General features: G+C 42.1%; 1 protein-coding gene across 1 annotated transcript; it reads right to left on the bottom strand.

Moving 5' to 3' along the window:
* Nucleotides 1-506: 506 nt before the first annotated feature.
* Nucleotides 507-16,544, bottom strand: LOC310757816 (uncharacterized protein). The gene is made up of 7 exons (XM_083603548.1): nucleotides 15,109-16,544; nucleotides 14,364-14,550; nucleotides 12,294-12,336; nucleotides 11,052-11,202; nucleotides 9,220-9,587; nucleotides 2,806-2,899; nucleotides 507-936 (listed from the first exon to the last, which is right to left on the bottom strand). The coding sequence occupies exons 1-7, from the start codon at nucleotides 15,191-15,193 to the stop codon at nucleotides 890-892; spliced, it is 975 nt and encodes a 324-aa protein (XP_083459674.1). The 5' UTR covers nucleotides 15,194-16,544; the 3' UTR covers nucleotides 507-889.
* Between the last annotated feature and the right edge of the window lie 197 nt (nucleotides 16,545-16,741).

The raw sequence follows: 16,741 nt of genomic DNA, 5'->3' as shown, positions 1-16,741 counted from the left end.
GATTTGTCTTGGATATTATTAAGCAGGTCATGAATGTTCTTAAATAAAGGAGAAATTAGTTCAGGATGGGTAGGGGTTTCTTGAAAGTGAGTTGTTAAAGGCTCAATCCCAAACCATTCCAGAAAGCAAGACAAAAGAGAAGCACATAAAGAAATCAAGGTGGCTATGTAAGGGAGCTTTCTGGGAAACTTTGGTTTTTAAAAAGGGGCATACATATGATGAAATGGAAGGATGGGTGAAGCAACAAATACACATGAGTAACCAAAGCTTGCAGGGAGAGTGGCAGGAGGACTTAAACCAAGAATAGGGTCATTACTTTCAGGGGGTGGAGGAAATACACCTAAAGCTCTGGTGAACAGTAAGGCAAAGCATATTCCATGCTATTGACACAACTTCCTTTTGTTGGGCGGACGAGCAGGCAGGAGCGTATTTCTATAACCTTCCGATAAGAACACTGTCTCTGTGGCCACACCAAAAAGAGAAGCCATTTTTCACTAGAGCCTGGAAACACAGTTTATTACTGATTTTTAGACACATATTATCTGTATTCTAGGAGCAGATACTAAATGGAGTATCAGCAGGAATAAAAGTTAAAAGCAGAAACTGTTTATATTTGTAATATATCCACCAACAAAAACAGCACTGGGAGGAAATTAGAAAGAAAGAAAAATCAAGCAGCAGCTTATAGCCTGCACTTGATTGTTAAAAAACAATACTAAGACAAGTCATGTCAGTGCCATATTAGACATCTTCAGTATTTAAACAACCTACAATTAAAGTATATCATATTCTCCAAGTATCCTGGAAAATATTTGTATTAAACAATCAAGTATTAAAAGATCAAGTAGTAGTTAACATGTTTAATTTCTTATCCTTAAGGATGGTAATTTTAATCATTCCATTCATCACCATTCTCCAAGTCAGATTCTTCAGTATCTGCAAGAAAAGGTTGAGGAAAGTAGCGTATTCTATTGAAGCCAATATGTACTGGTGTTCCATTATGCCATTAATTAAAAATATTGGAGATCATTGCAATTTAATAGCATTGTAATTTAAAAGTCATTGTGATGTGATTAATAGCATAACCCTCTATGGGGTTCAATAGGGCTTACTTTCAGGAAAGTAGGTAATTCTATCCTTACTTGCCCTGGGAGCAAGCCCCATTGAGCTAGGATTGTGGTGCAAGTTTTGCATGAATGGATGGACTGCAAATAACTAAAAGGAGATTAATATGAGAATGACATTGTACATAAGTAATGCAGAAATTACAGCACTGAACAAATCCTTGTATTGGTTTTGTAAACCTCAGGTTCCTCTGCAAACCTCAGGTTCCCCCAAGGACACCAGCATCTCTCTCTTGTTTCTCAGTGTCTGTTTCAGCTCAATTTCCCACAGCATTCACCAACTTTCCTATTAAAGGGAGTGATCTTACCATATAGAAGGGAATGGAATACATTTTGCCCCTTGCTTCTCAAATGCCTTGTGACTCGAATGTTTTGGCTCCCGAACACCGCAAACCCTGAAGTAAGTGTTCCAATTTGCAAATGTTCTTTGGAATCCGAATGTCAGACGCAATTTTCGGAGCTTCCGATTGAGTGCAGGAAGCTCCTGCAGCCAATCGGAAGCCACTCCTTGGTTTCCAAATGTTTTTGGAAGTCAAACGGACTTCCAGAACAAATTCCATTTGAGAACCAAGGTACGACTGTTTTGGAACTGGAGCATTAGTCAGCATTCCATCTCATAAAAATTGAGTAAACAAGTATGACTAACATTGGATGTCACCCATATTTTTGAAACCATCTTTGGGAAACTCCCTTTTTGGGGCTGGGGACAGGGTATAACATTTTTTAGATAAATAAAAACAAGATAGAAGTGTGTACAATGTAACCACATAAAATGTCAGTAACCTGCCTAATGAGTTTATAACCAAGATCAGTGTCCCAAGAGTGTGCAAAGAATAATATAATGTGATCTTTCATTCACAGTTTCTAGTATCAAACAGAAAAGGTTCTTTTGTTTCTTTCTAGCACAGATAATAACTTTTATAATCCCATATTTATTTTTTAAAAGGCAGGTAGTTGTGTAGGACTCTGATTTTGTAATAAAATATTGCTTATTTGATTGAGTAAACATATTAACCTTTTATATCTAGAAGGAATAGTTAAAGGCAGGAAGAGATGCATAACTTTCCCTAGTCCACTGAATGTTCTCTAAAGCTACATGGTCTCATAAAAACATCTGGAAGAGGCCTGGTAAAAGTAGAATTATTCCTTTAAAAATTTTACAAACACCAGGGAGAGATGAATTTGTGGTTCCTGTTCCTATCCAGCTTTCTAAATATGACATTGCTTGCTAATTGTTGCTACATCATAAATGTCAGCTTCAGCTTCTGTCCTCTGATTCCACACATATGGCTTTCAATCTGTCATAACCATAGTACTCCCCCCCCCCATTACCATTAGACTTAGAAAATTAAATAGAACGTGACCTCATATGGTGCCACGTTTATCCCAGACGTCACCCAATATTTCAGCTGTTTCTAGCAATAGCTTTTTAGGAACAGTTCGAGTTCAAGATCCTTGCCATCTTCACACATTTCTAATTGACATAATGAATGAATAGTCAACATTTTAAAAGGGAAAGGAAGCACTGGCTTTTCAGAAGCATATTCACCCAGTTCTTGGGGGATAACTTACCGTACTTTGTTCCAGTGAAAATTATGGAACAGATGCTTGTCCGAAGGAACAATAAAGCAATATAGTTTTAAGTTACATGTTGAAGGGGGGGGGTTTCCAAGTGATCTACCTGAAAGGTGTATGGCCTTGTGTCTCTTCTGAACAACATCCTTAAGAGCAGCAACTATGTCGTCATCAATGGGAGGCGTTGGATTCTGAGCCACCTGCTTTCAAAGTTCAAAAATGAAACAGTGATGTAGCTTTTAGAAGTCAAATCTACTTTGGAACTATCAGCATAACTAATCAGCCATGTGGTTCTTTTTAGGAGTTTTTATTCGGTCAGGATCAGGTAGCTTGCTGTCTGCTCCAAGAAGCAACACAAACATCTAGGCAAATTCATGCTTAGGCTAGTTTGTTTGTTTATTGCATTTCCATCCCATCCGTTTTCTCCTAAGGTGGGGGACATGGTTCTTTCCCCCATTTAATCCCCAAAACAACCTGGTGAGGGAGGTTAGGCTGAGAGTCACCCAGTGAAGTTCATGGCCAAGTGGGGATTTGAACCCTGGTCTTCTAGGTCTTAGTCTGACAATCTAACCACTACACCACACTGGCTCTCAAAAGTAGTTGTGATGGCTATAAAGCCTCTAATACTATGCCTCCATGTACCAGTTACAGGAGTGGGCTCCTCCCTCTCATAATGACTCTGCAATGCCACCCACTGCTGCTTTCAACCCGCTCCTCAAAATTTACCTTCTCCATTAGTACTTTGGGACAAGTCACTGGTCATCTTTGTGCCTTGTTTTATCCAAGCCTAAACGCACATAGCTGCAAAAACCTCACATTCTCTCTCCCCTCTGCCAACTTCCCTCTTTTCCTTCTGTTGTCTCCTAAAATGGAAACCCTTGGGAGGGCAGGAGAGACCGTGTTCTCTCATTCTTCAACAAGGACCATGTACGTAGATGGTACTATATAAAAACATTTCTTCAGGTGAGTTTCACCATTCCAGGATTAATAGTACAAAACTCTCATTTCCAAGCATAATTTCAGCACTTATTTGCCATACTTTTCTAGTTTTCGCTGCCAGCAGATTGAGAAGGATTAAATATTTCATTGCTATGTTTTGTCTTTCCTACCCATCTTTGACCTTTTGTCTTTCCCATCATCTGCACTGTATCTTTAAAGCAGTATCACACCACTTTAAACAATCATGGCTTCCCCCAAAGAATGCTGGGTACTGTGGTTATTTAAGGATGCTGAGAGTTGTTAGTTGACCCTTATTCCCACAGAGAGCTACAATTCCTAGAGTTCCCTGGAAATACAGTGGTACCTCAGGTTAAGAACTTAATTCGTTCTGGAGGTCTGTTCTTAACCTGAGGTACCACTTTAGCTAATGGGGCCTCCCGCTGCCACCGCTGCACAATTTCTGTTCTCATCCTGAAGCAAAGTTCTTAACCCGAGGTACTGTTTTTGGATTAGAGGAGTCTGTAACCTGAAGTGTCTGTAACCTGAAGCGTTTAACCCGAGGTACCACTGTACACATTGGTTGTTAAATCACTCTGAGATGGGGCCTTAATGTCTCAGTGTAAAACAAAAGTATATCTCCATCCATCGCCTTTCTTGCAGCCATGCCATTGAGGAAATATAGTTAGCAAGCCTCCATTTTTAGCTATGTTGAAGGAGGATGTTTACTACTATACGTCAAAAACTATAAATTCTGTGTTTCTGCATTTGCACAAGAAGAAATAAGACTATTTAATAAAAGTTCCATAAGAAGCAGTTTTGTAGCTTCAAGTCTCTTTTCCTCCTATCTTCTGCAAGTAGTCTCAAAGGGCCACATAATTTTATACAGAACTTGCGATTAAAGTTATTTTATTCCTCCATAAGCTTAGATCTCTGTTTTATCATACATGGCAATTATACCTAGGCAATCATCTCCACTTTTATTGCTGTGTTGACTCAGGAGCCTCAGTCTTGTTTAGTATGCATATTTGAATTGTTCCCATTTTCAAGCAGCATAGAGAAAATAGTTGGGTTTAGAAAGGATATCAGAAGAGTACAACAGCAATAAGCAATATGTATGTGGTGGACAGGAAAACAACTTGATTAACAAATAATTTAGAGCAAAGAGATCTATAGTACTATGGTCACACTGTATGTGTTCTCTGGACAGCCCAAAGGATTTTAAAGGTGGAATTTTTTTCTCTTCTGATAGCCCCAGCCCCCAGCCCCATTATCACTGACCAGTTTTATAACTGAGTACTTGGACTGCTCTACTTCAATTTACATTTTATAGTTAAATCTTCAATCTATTTTTCTTCACTTTGCCGTTATATTTTTATGCTGCTGTGATTTATATTGTTCATTGCCTCCTTTAAAAAGGTGGAGTGTAAATGCCCACATAACATATTTTTCACTCTATAAGACTCACTTTTCCCCTCCTAAAAAGTAAGGGGAAATGTGTGTGCGTCTTATGGAGTGAATGCAGGCGGGAAGCTCTGCTCAGCGCTCCCTTTAAAGAGCCGTGTGGAGCGTGTGTGCGGCTCTTGGGGGCTTTTCCCCAAGGAGGAAGAAGGGGAAAAGCTCCCAAGAGCCGCACACACGCTCCACGTGCTCTTCAAAGGGAGTGCGGCTCTTCGGGGAGCCTTCATCCCGCTGCCCTGGAGAGGCTGCGCGCGGCTATCCCATAAGCCAGGACAGCAAGCGGGATCACTGCACAGCAATCCCGCTTGCTGTCCTGGCTTCTGGCTTCTGGCTTAGCCCCTCTGTCCCTTCCCCCACCTTCTGGAAAAGCCCCCAAGAGCTGCACTCCCTTTAAAGAGCTGCGCGGAGTGTGTGTGCGGATCTTGGGGGCTTTTCCCCGAGGAGGGAGAAGGGCAGCCCGTCAGTGATGGGCTGCCCTTCCATCTCCTCGGGGAAAAGCCTGCAAGCGCAGCACACACGCTCCACGCGGCTCGTGAAAGGGAGAGCTGAGCAGAGCCTAGGATGCATATAGGCTCTGCTCAGCGCTCCCTTTAAATAATATTTTTTCCCTTGCATTCCCCTCTAAAAACTAGGTGCGTCTTATGGAGCAAAAAATGCGGTATTTATTTTTATTCCTAAAAGCATGTTATTAATCATCTTCCTGCCCACAAGGCAATCATCAACAAATACAACAATACAGATGAAAACACAAAATGTAACCAGAATGTGCAATTAAAGCCTCATAAACAGCCAGGCAAAACATAAAAAGAAAAGCCTCTTAAGAGACGAGCGTCGCACCCTTGCCTATGTTAGGTAACATAAGTGAAGATCAGACTAAGGCCTGTGCAGTCTAATATGTTCCCTCTGTGGCCAGTAGGGTGGGCCAAGTGTCCTACTTTACAGAAGGACCATCAGTAGATACAGTGGTACCTCGGGTTACAGACGCTTCAGATTACAGATGCTTCAGGTTACAGACTCCGCTATCCCAGAAATAGTACCTCGGGGGTTAAGAACTTTGCTTCAGGATAAGAACAGAAATCGTGCTCCGGCGGCAGCAGGAGGCCCCATTAGCTAAAGTGGTGCTTCAGGTTAAGAACAGTTTCAGGTTAGGAAAGGACTTCCGGAACGAATTAAGTTCTTAACCCAAGGTACCACTGTAATTCTCTGTTTCAAGGGCTTTCTAGCTCTAGTCGGTTTAAAGATAAAGAAGCATGAGAAGGGGTATTGAAAGTGCTCATCAACAGCACTTACACAGAATACCAAGTAGGCACCCAGACCAGTCTTCCCCACTGTGGTAAGACGCATTTCCACTTAAATTGCAGTCATTATCTCTAAATTTGCATCAACACATAGGAAATATCAATATGCAAATCCTTGTTTTTTTCCTGGTGATTCATTTCCTTCTTTTTGGTAACAGGGTGCCTATGGGAATCCTTCAAACTATCCATGAACTCAGTGTATTAGATAATTTGCATGTATTCTGAATGATCGTCTGGGGCAGATTGTAAAGAGACCGCCCCTCTCCCCCCCCCCACCTCTGGCAATTGTAGTCTGTTATTTATGAATTAAATTGCCAAACAGCATTTTTTTTAAACAGGGCACATGATATAAAACCATCATGCCCACATAAAGCATTCTCTGAATCAGAAAGCAAGGACCAATCCAAAAAATTATTTTCCACTTTCCACAAGATGAAGTTCATCACATCCACACAACTTAAGTCAGCCCCGCTAAATCTGATTATTAAAAGATGGCCAGCCACACAGCAAGGACTGTCAATGTTTGGAGACTTTTAGACACCTTATACTTAAAGTTACAATGTAAAATTTAGAGAAATGCAGGGTTTGGATATTTATTGCTACATAATGTTAATGCCATATTTTCCCCCCTCGCTAAACAAGTTTCAGTCATAATTAAAATAATTTGTTAGACAAATCAGCCAGAGGGGCTTTTATTTATTGAATTTGCAAAGTGTTCTAATGTTCCAAGACTTCTAAGAATCAACAACCCATTTTTAGTCAGCTCCCAACAGCTGAAGACTAGCAAATTAGAAACAAAGCTTTGTCTCTTAGATGAGAGCTGCCATCACCCCAGGCGTTTTATCTAGCAAGATGTATGAACTCAATCTGCTTTCTTCTTGGCTTCAAGAAAGCAGCTGAGGTAATTAGCCTGTCACTGGGACTTAGGACTGATTTTTATTTTATTTTTAACATAAGAGATTAGAATAAGCCTCCAGTTATTAAGGTCCTTTTGCTTGTGTAACCAGAGCTTGTGCAAGTGCAGAATTCACGTTATATAGCTGGCTTGCACTTGCCTCACTTCCTGAAGGCAGCTTACTATAAGCACCCTGAGGATTTCTTGTTTCAGCTTGCATGCATTTAGAAGAGCTAGTCAGCAATGTCAGGTACAAACACAGGAAATTCAGGCCATCTACGGCAGAGCTGGGCAACCCATACCCCCAACTGTCCCAATTTGACTGAGACACCCTGGAATTACAGAAGCCATCCTGGCTTCTGATTGGATCCTGAAATGTCCCGTGCTCTCACCTTGCACCTGTGCACCTCCTCCTCGTCACTTGGCCCAAATGGCGCCAGCTTCCAAAAGTACGTTGTGAGCCTGGCTCCTCCTGCTTAACAGACTTCGCTAAAGCCATTGACACAAAGTGGTCAAACTAGTCTCTTTGGTAAGTTTATGGCTTTAGCCAAGTCTATTCTACAGAATCTGTTCTATGGTCTTTTTCTACAGAACTAGCTCATTGTTCTGCTAATCTGCACACTGATTCACAGCCGTCTTTCATAATCCGCTGTGGAGATGGGTGAAGCTATGGCAGTGTGGCCTGCATCAGATCAGTGTGGTACCACTGCTAGTTTGTCTTGTACCATTCTGTTTCACGGTATCACACTCCTAGTCCTGGTGCAAAAGTCCTAATAGGTATACAGTATTCACTTATCGTGACAACAGCTGTATTTATCCAATGGGATACACTGAATTCTCCAGTGGCACCCTAATATAAGAACAGCAGTTCCAACACTGTGGTATTGTTGGCCTAATGCAGCTCCTACATTGAACAGTACCCATGTACATTTGGAACAAGGCCCTGTACAGTGGAACAAGCTATGCATTTTCCCTCCTTCTCTGAAAATGAGACAAGGTTCATTCCCAATCACATCTTACTACTCATAACATCTTTCCACCCACCTGCTGATGCCATTAAGTTAAACAAAACAAAATGGAGAGAGTGATAGCACCCACTTAGGCAGGCCAAAGTTCAGTGTCTCCCATCTTCTAGGTCAGGCATCCCTAAACTTGGCCCTCCAGCTGTTTTGGGACTACAACTCCCATCATCCCTAGCAGGGCAGTCTTAAACATATGCGGCACCAGGGTGCAAAGATCCGCAGGCACACACACACACACCCCGGCTTGACTTGGATGGAGCAGCTGCAGCCGGGCACCTTGCACACCACAGCTTCTCTCTGCCCCAGCCGGCAGCCTCTTTCTGCTACGGAGGAGCTGTGCGCATGCAGCCCAGTTGAGAAGAAGGGTGGAGGGTGGAATTGGCCGGCTGCCTCAGTGCCTTGCAGCAGAAGAGCCCACGGCACTCCGACGGGCTCTTCCCCAGACTCCAACTCTCGGGCCCTGGACTCTCGGCCTGGCGCCCCTAAGAGCCCTGCACCCTGGTGCCCCGCACCTCTTGGGCCAACGGTTGACGGCCCTGATCCCTAGCTAACAGGACCAGTGGTCAGGGATGATGGGAATTTTTATCCCAAAACAGCTGGAGGGCCGAGTTTGGGGGTGCCTGTTCTAGGTAATCCCCAGCTTCCAAACAGAGCACAGAGATAAGAAGCATTACCTCTGAGATATGGCAAACAGGTTTATTAAGTGAATGCTTATTATGTGCTCACCGTTTTGGCTTGGTTTTTAGACTTAAAAGTTCACTAGAAAATTAGCTGAAGACATAGGCACAAAGCTTGCATTTTGAGCAGTGTTGTTTTAAAAGTCAATTTGGGGGACGGGGAGGAGATTAACAGGAACGCTTAAGCTATTATCAGATAACCGGTGCAGTATTGAAATAAAAGATACTTGCTGGTTTCAGTTGTGTCCCTTTTCTGATCCGACTCATTAGATTGTCGCGGGTGAAAGGAGTTAGTCGGTTGTCACTCTTTGACTTTTTCAGCTGCACGTCCTTCAAATTTTGGATCAAATTGTGTTGAGATACCCTTTTGGAAGGAGACGTGCAAGGTGCTGGAGATATGACAACTGCAGGGAGATCAACATAATGAGACGACTCATCTGATTTTGATATGGAGCTAGGTGCTGCTAGTACATCCTTAAATCCATCCTTCACTCCTAAACTACAGGTGTCTTGTGTATTGTTTGGGCTGCAAGTGGAATCCAGCTCCGTGGGCATTGCAGGATAAAGCAGAGGATGGTCAAGGGGTTTTCTCAATAAGCCTGCAGAAAGACAGGTGTGAAACAGGTAACTGTGTAGCTATTCAGCTCCTCAGCCCATTCAATTAAAGTTTTCAACACAACTGTTTTCTTCCAAAGCCCCACCAAGTTAAGCAAGAAAGCAAAGTCCCAAGTAAAGCAATATTTTTAAAAAAAATTACCAAGAGCAACATTGAATCTGATTGTTGATGTCCATGTACGAAGCCACTGTTACTTACATCCCAAACACAGATTTCTTTATTTTTACAGTTTCCAAATCCACATATGGATTCAGGGCTATGCACGTAAAAATGCAAATATCCACATACAAAAATTAAAACCAACTTTATGCATTCTAAAAGGGTGCTTGCTTATGAATTGGTCAAGGTAGTTAGAACAGCTTGAAAGGTTTATTCTATTATACCAGTTCTGTGCGATCTGCAGGAATTGCCCGTTAGTTGCTGGTTACTTCTAAAGCCCTGAATGGTTTGGGACCTGCTTTCTCATATGATTCCTCAGCACCCCAAAGCATGCATGGTGGTATCATAGGCCCCATGTCACCAGGGCTGGATCTAGACACCTCAAAGAAGTGTTTCAGTTAAATGTGTTGTAAATTTAAACAGGGAAAACAGGTAGAGGAAAACGGGACTCCACAGCGCCATCTGGTGGCACAATGTTCTATAGCATACACAACACATATAAATTGCTTTTCCAATCTAGCCGAGTCCCAGGTGGGGTGGGGCGGGAATGGCAGGATCCGTCAGAGGGGGAGGAAGAGGCCCCAGAGATGGGGGGCAGAGGCAGTTTGAACAGTGATCTGGATGAGGGTTCCATCTTGCGGCCCTAGGACATCCCAGTAGGGAAGGGGAAGCCAGACTCCACCATGCCTCTGAGGAACAAGGTTCCCACAGTAGCCAGGGAGCCACCCTGCCAATCCATGGAACTAGCCAGATTGGAGATGGAGAGAGAGTCAAAGGGTTGGACTAGAGTGCTCTTCACTCAAGGTGTGCCATCATCAGTGCAAGCGTGAACAGATCCAGCCCTCAGTTACAAGCATAGTCTTTTCACCTGGGATGGGTATGGCACAAATAACAAGCCCCACCAAGCACCAATAAAAGCAGAGGATGAAAGACAAGACAGGTGGTGGCTAGGGCCTTTTCTGTACAACAGCCCCACCCTGGTGTTCACTTTTTGAATACAAGACAGGGACTATTAAGCCTTTAAACAAACATCTTTAGAAACTATCAATGGTACAAGGGGGCAGGGAAAGCTGTCTACCCTGAGTTTCTCACAGCACAGCATGGCACGCCACAGTCACTAGCCAACTGGTGGCTGCCATACTTGTGCAACCACATTCCATACTGCGTTTGTATGCAGCAAGGCAGCCCAGTGACTATACCAATACATTTGACCGCTTGAATAAATGTTTACATAACATTAATACAGAAAAATGTTTTCACTACCTACACAGGTGCTCAAGTGCAATACCTGTCGCCTTTGCCTCTTTCAGTACTGCTTCTACACCCCCACATTTCTCAATTACTTCCAAAATCTTCTTTGATGTTCTCCTGTCCTTCAGGTGGTCCTGCGTTATGCCAGCCTTAGCAAAGATCATCTTTAGTTCAGGATCTAAGCTGGTCTGCAAGACAAGGTACAATTGTAAAACTGAGCCGCCTGTTTCTTATTCATGAACCCCCAATACTTCCCATATAGAAATGGTTAGGACTGAGTTGAAAAGCATGTCGAATTCAAAACCATTTTCCTGTGTGTTTTTTTAATGTGGCCTCTCATTCACTAATTCTGTAAACTAGTTCATTCGTCTTGCTAGGGAACCTGGAAACTAGTTGGAGGTGCTGAGTATTGAAAGAGATCATTAAGTGTCTCTTACTTAACCAACAAGTCCCATCATTATTTGAGGAAAACCACAAGCAAACCATAAGGGGCAAATAAACAGAGCTTTGCTGTAGACAAGGTTCTTCAACTGTGTCCAAAAAAGAGAGAGGATGTAACGGCTACAGAGCTTTGAAAACAGGGCTCACCACCAGCCTGTGACACATTTGGAATTTTGAAGAAGTGCAATGGGCACCAGTCAGAAAATGACATAACATTAAAAGGCTGCCTCAACTTAAAAGGGCATAAACATAAAATGATATAGACATGCTCTATTCAGTGGAAAAGAAAGCATCAGTCAGCAGTGCACCAACAGTGAAAAGGTCTTTGCATCTCACCTCTGTTGGGGAAGGAAGAAAAAGTAGATGTCTAGGCTTTGTATTTACTGAAAAGTGGGTCTATTTAAGGGAATGTATCTGAAGCAGGAAAGACCAGGCAATAAATAACAACAACAACAACAATTTATTATAATATTATTTATACCCCGCCCATCTGGCAAGTGCAAACACAACTAAGAAGAGCAAACAATCTCTCGTGCCTTGTGATTTTGGAGATGGCTGTTTACCAAGACATTTTGCAGGAGACATAGGAGGCAATGGTGGGCAAACTGCTGTGCACAAGGCACCACTTTGGAGACCCCTGCCTTTGAAGAAAAGGGCCTTTCTTTGCATGCGTACTTGCTCACAAAAAAGCTTGCATAAAGGTAAGGCTCAAACAAGTTAGAATGTCGCTCTGAGATCATGAGAGAGAGCTCGTTTTTTGTAGCAACCATTTTAAAAAGGAGAGGAAAAGAGGAAGCATTGATAGTTGAGCAAGCAATAATCCACAGCAATTACTTACTGCAAAACCAGTTTGGGGACTCCATCCAATGTGACAGAGATGTCTAAAAGACAGATTAGCATTTTTTAAGCAGATATCACTGAAGACTTGGATTGTCAAAGCAAGCATATCAAAGCAAGAATGTTAGTTAGAATACTGTAGTACAAACTCAGGGCCGAAACTAGGCTTTCTGTCACCCTGGTCAAAGACCCAGTTTGGCACGCACACCCCAGATGCATGTTTGTGTACATACACAAACACACACCTTAACACATTTATTTGTAAAGGGCATAAAAAATAGGCAATATATTATTTGAATACAAAGGAATCCTAAGTAGTATTATGACTATGACCAAAGGGAAGATGAGCATCCCTTCCAGTAAAAGCAAATTGTTTGTCAAAAGTAGAACTTCCATGTGCAGCAATTGTCTATCTGAGGTCAGGTTTTGAATTGGATTTATTTGGTCACAGGATCATTAAAAGAGTGCATTTTCATAAGATCAGCTAAGAGGCTGTCTCTGAGGTTTTTTGCCACCCATCCCTCTTCTTGGTTCTGTGCAAACCCTTTCAAGGAGTTTTGACATGTAAATTTACTCCCAAGTAAGCTTCAACAAGATTCCTTCCCAGCTCTGAGAAACTGCTGTTATTTATTTTATTAATACTGGTAAATTTACCAACTTCTCACATGGAGGCTTATTCTAACAACAGGCCTCTCAACCAACAATAGCCAGGAGCATAAGAGACTACAGCAGATTGCATAAAAACAAAAACTTATCTTCCTATAGGCTGTTAATGATTCAGGTAAGCAACACTGTTCCCCAGGTAAGCAACTAAGTTCCCCATCTTAGTTGAGAACCAGTTGATGCAGTTAGTTACCTCTACCTCTACATGAGATGCAACCCAAGTTAAGATGCAATATGGCACTAAGGCAGGCATGATCATGGAACAAGAACTAGTCAGACCTGCCTCCTGTGCCTTTAACACCAACTTCATTGGGGTGCGGGGAGGGGACTTCAGTTTTACAGTATCTGCTCATGTCTGCAGATCAAGCAACTGTTAAAAGCATAGCAGAAAGTTACAGCCTCAAAGCTGCTCCTTTAGCACAATGTGGACTCTGCCAACAGTTGCCTGGAATCCACATTAGGTGACCTGAAGCACCAGCCATGCAGTTAAACCCTTCTGTTAGAGAAGAAATCAGACTGTATAATGATTAGGAAATACTCTGAATAGTCAGCAGTATGATGCTGAATTTTTTAAAAAAAAATTATTTATTTATACTTCTCTCCCACCTTTTTCTGCAAGGAGCTCATCTAATCTCCCCTTTCTCATCTAATTCCCCACAACAACCCTGTGAAGTAAGTTGGGCTGGCCTGAGGTCACCCAGTGAGCTACATGGATGAGTGGGAATTTAAACCCTGGTCTCTCAGGTCCTAGTATAATACTGCCTTTATTGTCAATATATGACCTGTGTACAATGAAATTCAACAGATTGAATTCCCTTCTCTTGTATACAAGGACATCTCTTTCAACTTTCCAGCCAATAACTTCAGGATAGCATCTTCCAAATCTTGTGCAAATAAGTTCCTTACTCATAGGCTGCAATGCAAGAACAGCCCTGCTGGATTAATCCAAAGGCTTGTTTAGTCCAGCATTCTGTTCTCACAGTGTCCAGCCTGATCCTTATGGGAAGCCCAAAAGCTGAGCTCAAGTACAACAGCTCTATCCTCACTTCTGATTCCCAACAGTTGTATTCACAGTGGCGGAGAAAGAGGAGTGGGGGGGGAGCGCACCGCCCCCAGCAGTGCAATCCCAGTGGGGTGCCACGCCCCCAGGACACACACCAGCCCCGCCCCCACCTGCTCTCCGCCCCCCAGTGCCGGAGCATGAAGCTCTACCACTGTGTATTCGATGCCATACTGCCCAGATTCACAACTAGTATGTGTGAAAGAATCCGCCACCAAAGCAATTTTCTTTCATTCATTACAGCCTGAAAAACCTGAATACAGTGCTTTCCAGTTCACACAGTTCAGTTCAGTTCAGTGATGTGCATGCATGCAGGAATCCAACTTAAGCTACTTGATTGTAACTTACTTGAAGTTACTGGGCCCACCAATATAGTCTTTGCTTAGCTTATGTCGTCTGGGTTTTCCTTTCCAATTTGTTATCTCACGCAGTGTTTGAGAAACACAACGTGAAGGAGATGAGACCCTACAGTTTGGTGATCTTGTGGTTGGATGATGAGGCTCGGATAATGGACAAGTTGCCTCAGCTACAGGAGCTGCAAGACAAACAGAAATTTCTGTTAAATTAACAATAGTTTTCTTTCTCAGTTTGGGCTAGTTTCAACATAGGGTTAGTAGTTACAAGAACTTCTTGAATCTCATCCCTAAATTTTCTTCCCCTTAAGATTATTATAAGGTTCAGTCAAGTCATTCTAGGCCACTAGAGCTTTCTGTATCTCTAATAATAGCAAGAGCTACATTATATTAGTATTTTTAAAAGTCGCTTAGCAATGAGTCAGAGATTAATCCTTCCAACATTTGAAAAGCAGTTTTCTTTCTTCTTCTCTCCCATTTAAATTGAACTGGAGGCTCTGTTTGCTAAGAATAGCTTTGAATATTTTAATTAAATCATTTGACCAAGGCACTCAAACATTGTTATAGGCAAATAAGTTTTATTAAAAGCTAGAGGTTTTTATTCATTCAATATAATAAAAATAAGAAGAGAATTAAACCAAGTGTGGGTAGCATGCATATAAAGAGAAAATACATAGCCTAAAGTCTCACAGTCCCCAATTCCCGCAACCAATTTTTTTAAAAAAAAATATAGAACTTACCAATAACAACAATGCTTTTAAACAATGTCATTTTCTCACAACGCAAAGTATACTGTGCCCCACTACTTTTGGAAGAACAGCTCATGAAAGAGTTTATATAAGAAGGTGAGCAATGAATATATATGTAATTGTACTGCTTTCACATCATCTGTGTCTATTGATTGATAAAGGAACAGTACTGCTAAAGAGTCTGCAGTTGCTGGTTAACACTGCTACAGCCTAGTTAGAGCTGAGTAGTTTCAGAACTGAGAACTTGGGTCCTCAGCATGGCTCTAATCCTGCATATATAACCAGATAGTCTTGTGGAGATTCCAACTGAAAAAATCTTACACTGATGCCTAGTATTTAGTGTAACATGTTTTCTTGAATACAGTGTTAGGCTTTCTAAATTGATGCTGCCTCCCAGAATAACCCTAAGGAGTCTGGGAGTGAAATCTGATACATGTCTGCTCATAACTAAGCCCCACTGAATCCAATGTATCTCACGCTCAGAAAAGGGTTATGGAATGGCAGCTGGATGGTTTCTCTGTATCCTGTGCAGTCATGGAGCAATTCTCAACATAGCCATGGGAACTGGCCCTCGATATGAATTCATGACCCTCTTTCACAGCACATTCTGAAATTGGTGAGGTTTGCGATGGACAGCTGGAGTCTAAGCATGATCCAAGGCTGATACACACTGTGCACAACAGACATGTACTTCAGATGTCTGCCATGCAGATCTTACAGCTGTAACTTTTTGAGGGAGTGCCTTTTGTAAACCCTCCAGGCAAGACAATATTACCTGCAAATGTGCGGGCCTCTATCCACCCTTCAAAAGTAAGAATTTTCTTCAGATCAGGTTTATACGGTGAACTCATGGGAAACATGTCTGCTGCTCAAAGGACGGCAATACTGCTTAAAATATTTGTTCCGCTATCAAACTGCAGGGCAGTATAATTTTTAACTCCGAGTTTGGGGCGTGTCATCCAGAAAAACATGCTAAACTTATTTTCCTGGCTGCAACACACTTAAGGCAATTCAGGATCGACTCTGAGGGTCAGCCAGGCAAATAATTGTTCATGCAAGTTGTATACTCACACGAGCAGTGAAATGTATATCCAGTTTTATACACATTTCCCATAATGTGTGCATTTTTGTATACTTCTTTGGTTGTAGAATTGCAGTGCAAAATTCAGAGAAGTGCACATTTTGACAAGTAGCTCCATTATTAGGGAGGTGTGAATTGAGGAGGAGGAGGAGAAGAAGAAGAAGAAGAAAAAGAAGTAGTAGAAGAAGAAGAGTTTGGACTTGATATCCCGCTTTATCACTACCCGAAGGAGTCTCAAAGCGGCTAACATTCTCCTTTCCCTTCCTCCCCCACAGTTTGCATTAAAAAGAAAATGGAACTGAATTTCTATCCACCCCAGTCCTGTTCTGTGGAAGAGAGAATTTCAGCAGGTTACCTTTGCTGAAATTCTCTCTTCTATGCAACCTTGAAAGGTGTAGGATTCCAGTCTTCCTTTTTTGCCCCAGGACATCCTACTCCTGAGCAATGTGTCTGAGAACAAATCAGGAAACATGAGCTTAAATTTTCCTCTGTCATCTAAACTGTCAATAGCTGATTTCCCCCACAGTCCACAGAACAGGTTTG

Source organism: Podarcis filfolensis (genome assembly GCF_964270895.1).
Source record: "Podarcis filfolensis genome assembly, chromosome: 2".
In the NCBI taxonomy this organism is placed as follows: domain Eukaryota; kingdom Metazoa; phylum Chordata; class Lepidosauria; order Squamata; family Lacertidae; genus Podarcis; species Podarcis filfolensis.
The sequence above is the reverse complement of the archived record's forward strand: the minus strand, read 5'-3'. Positions and strand labels throughout refer to the sequence as shown.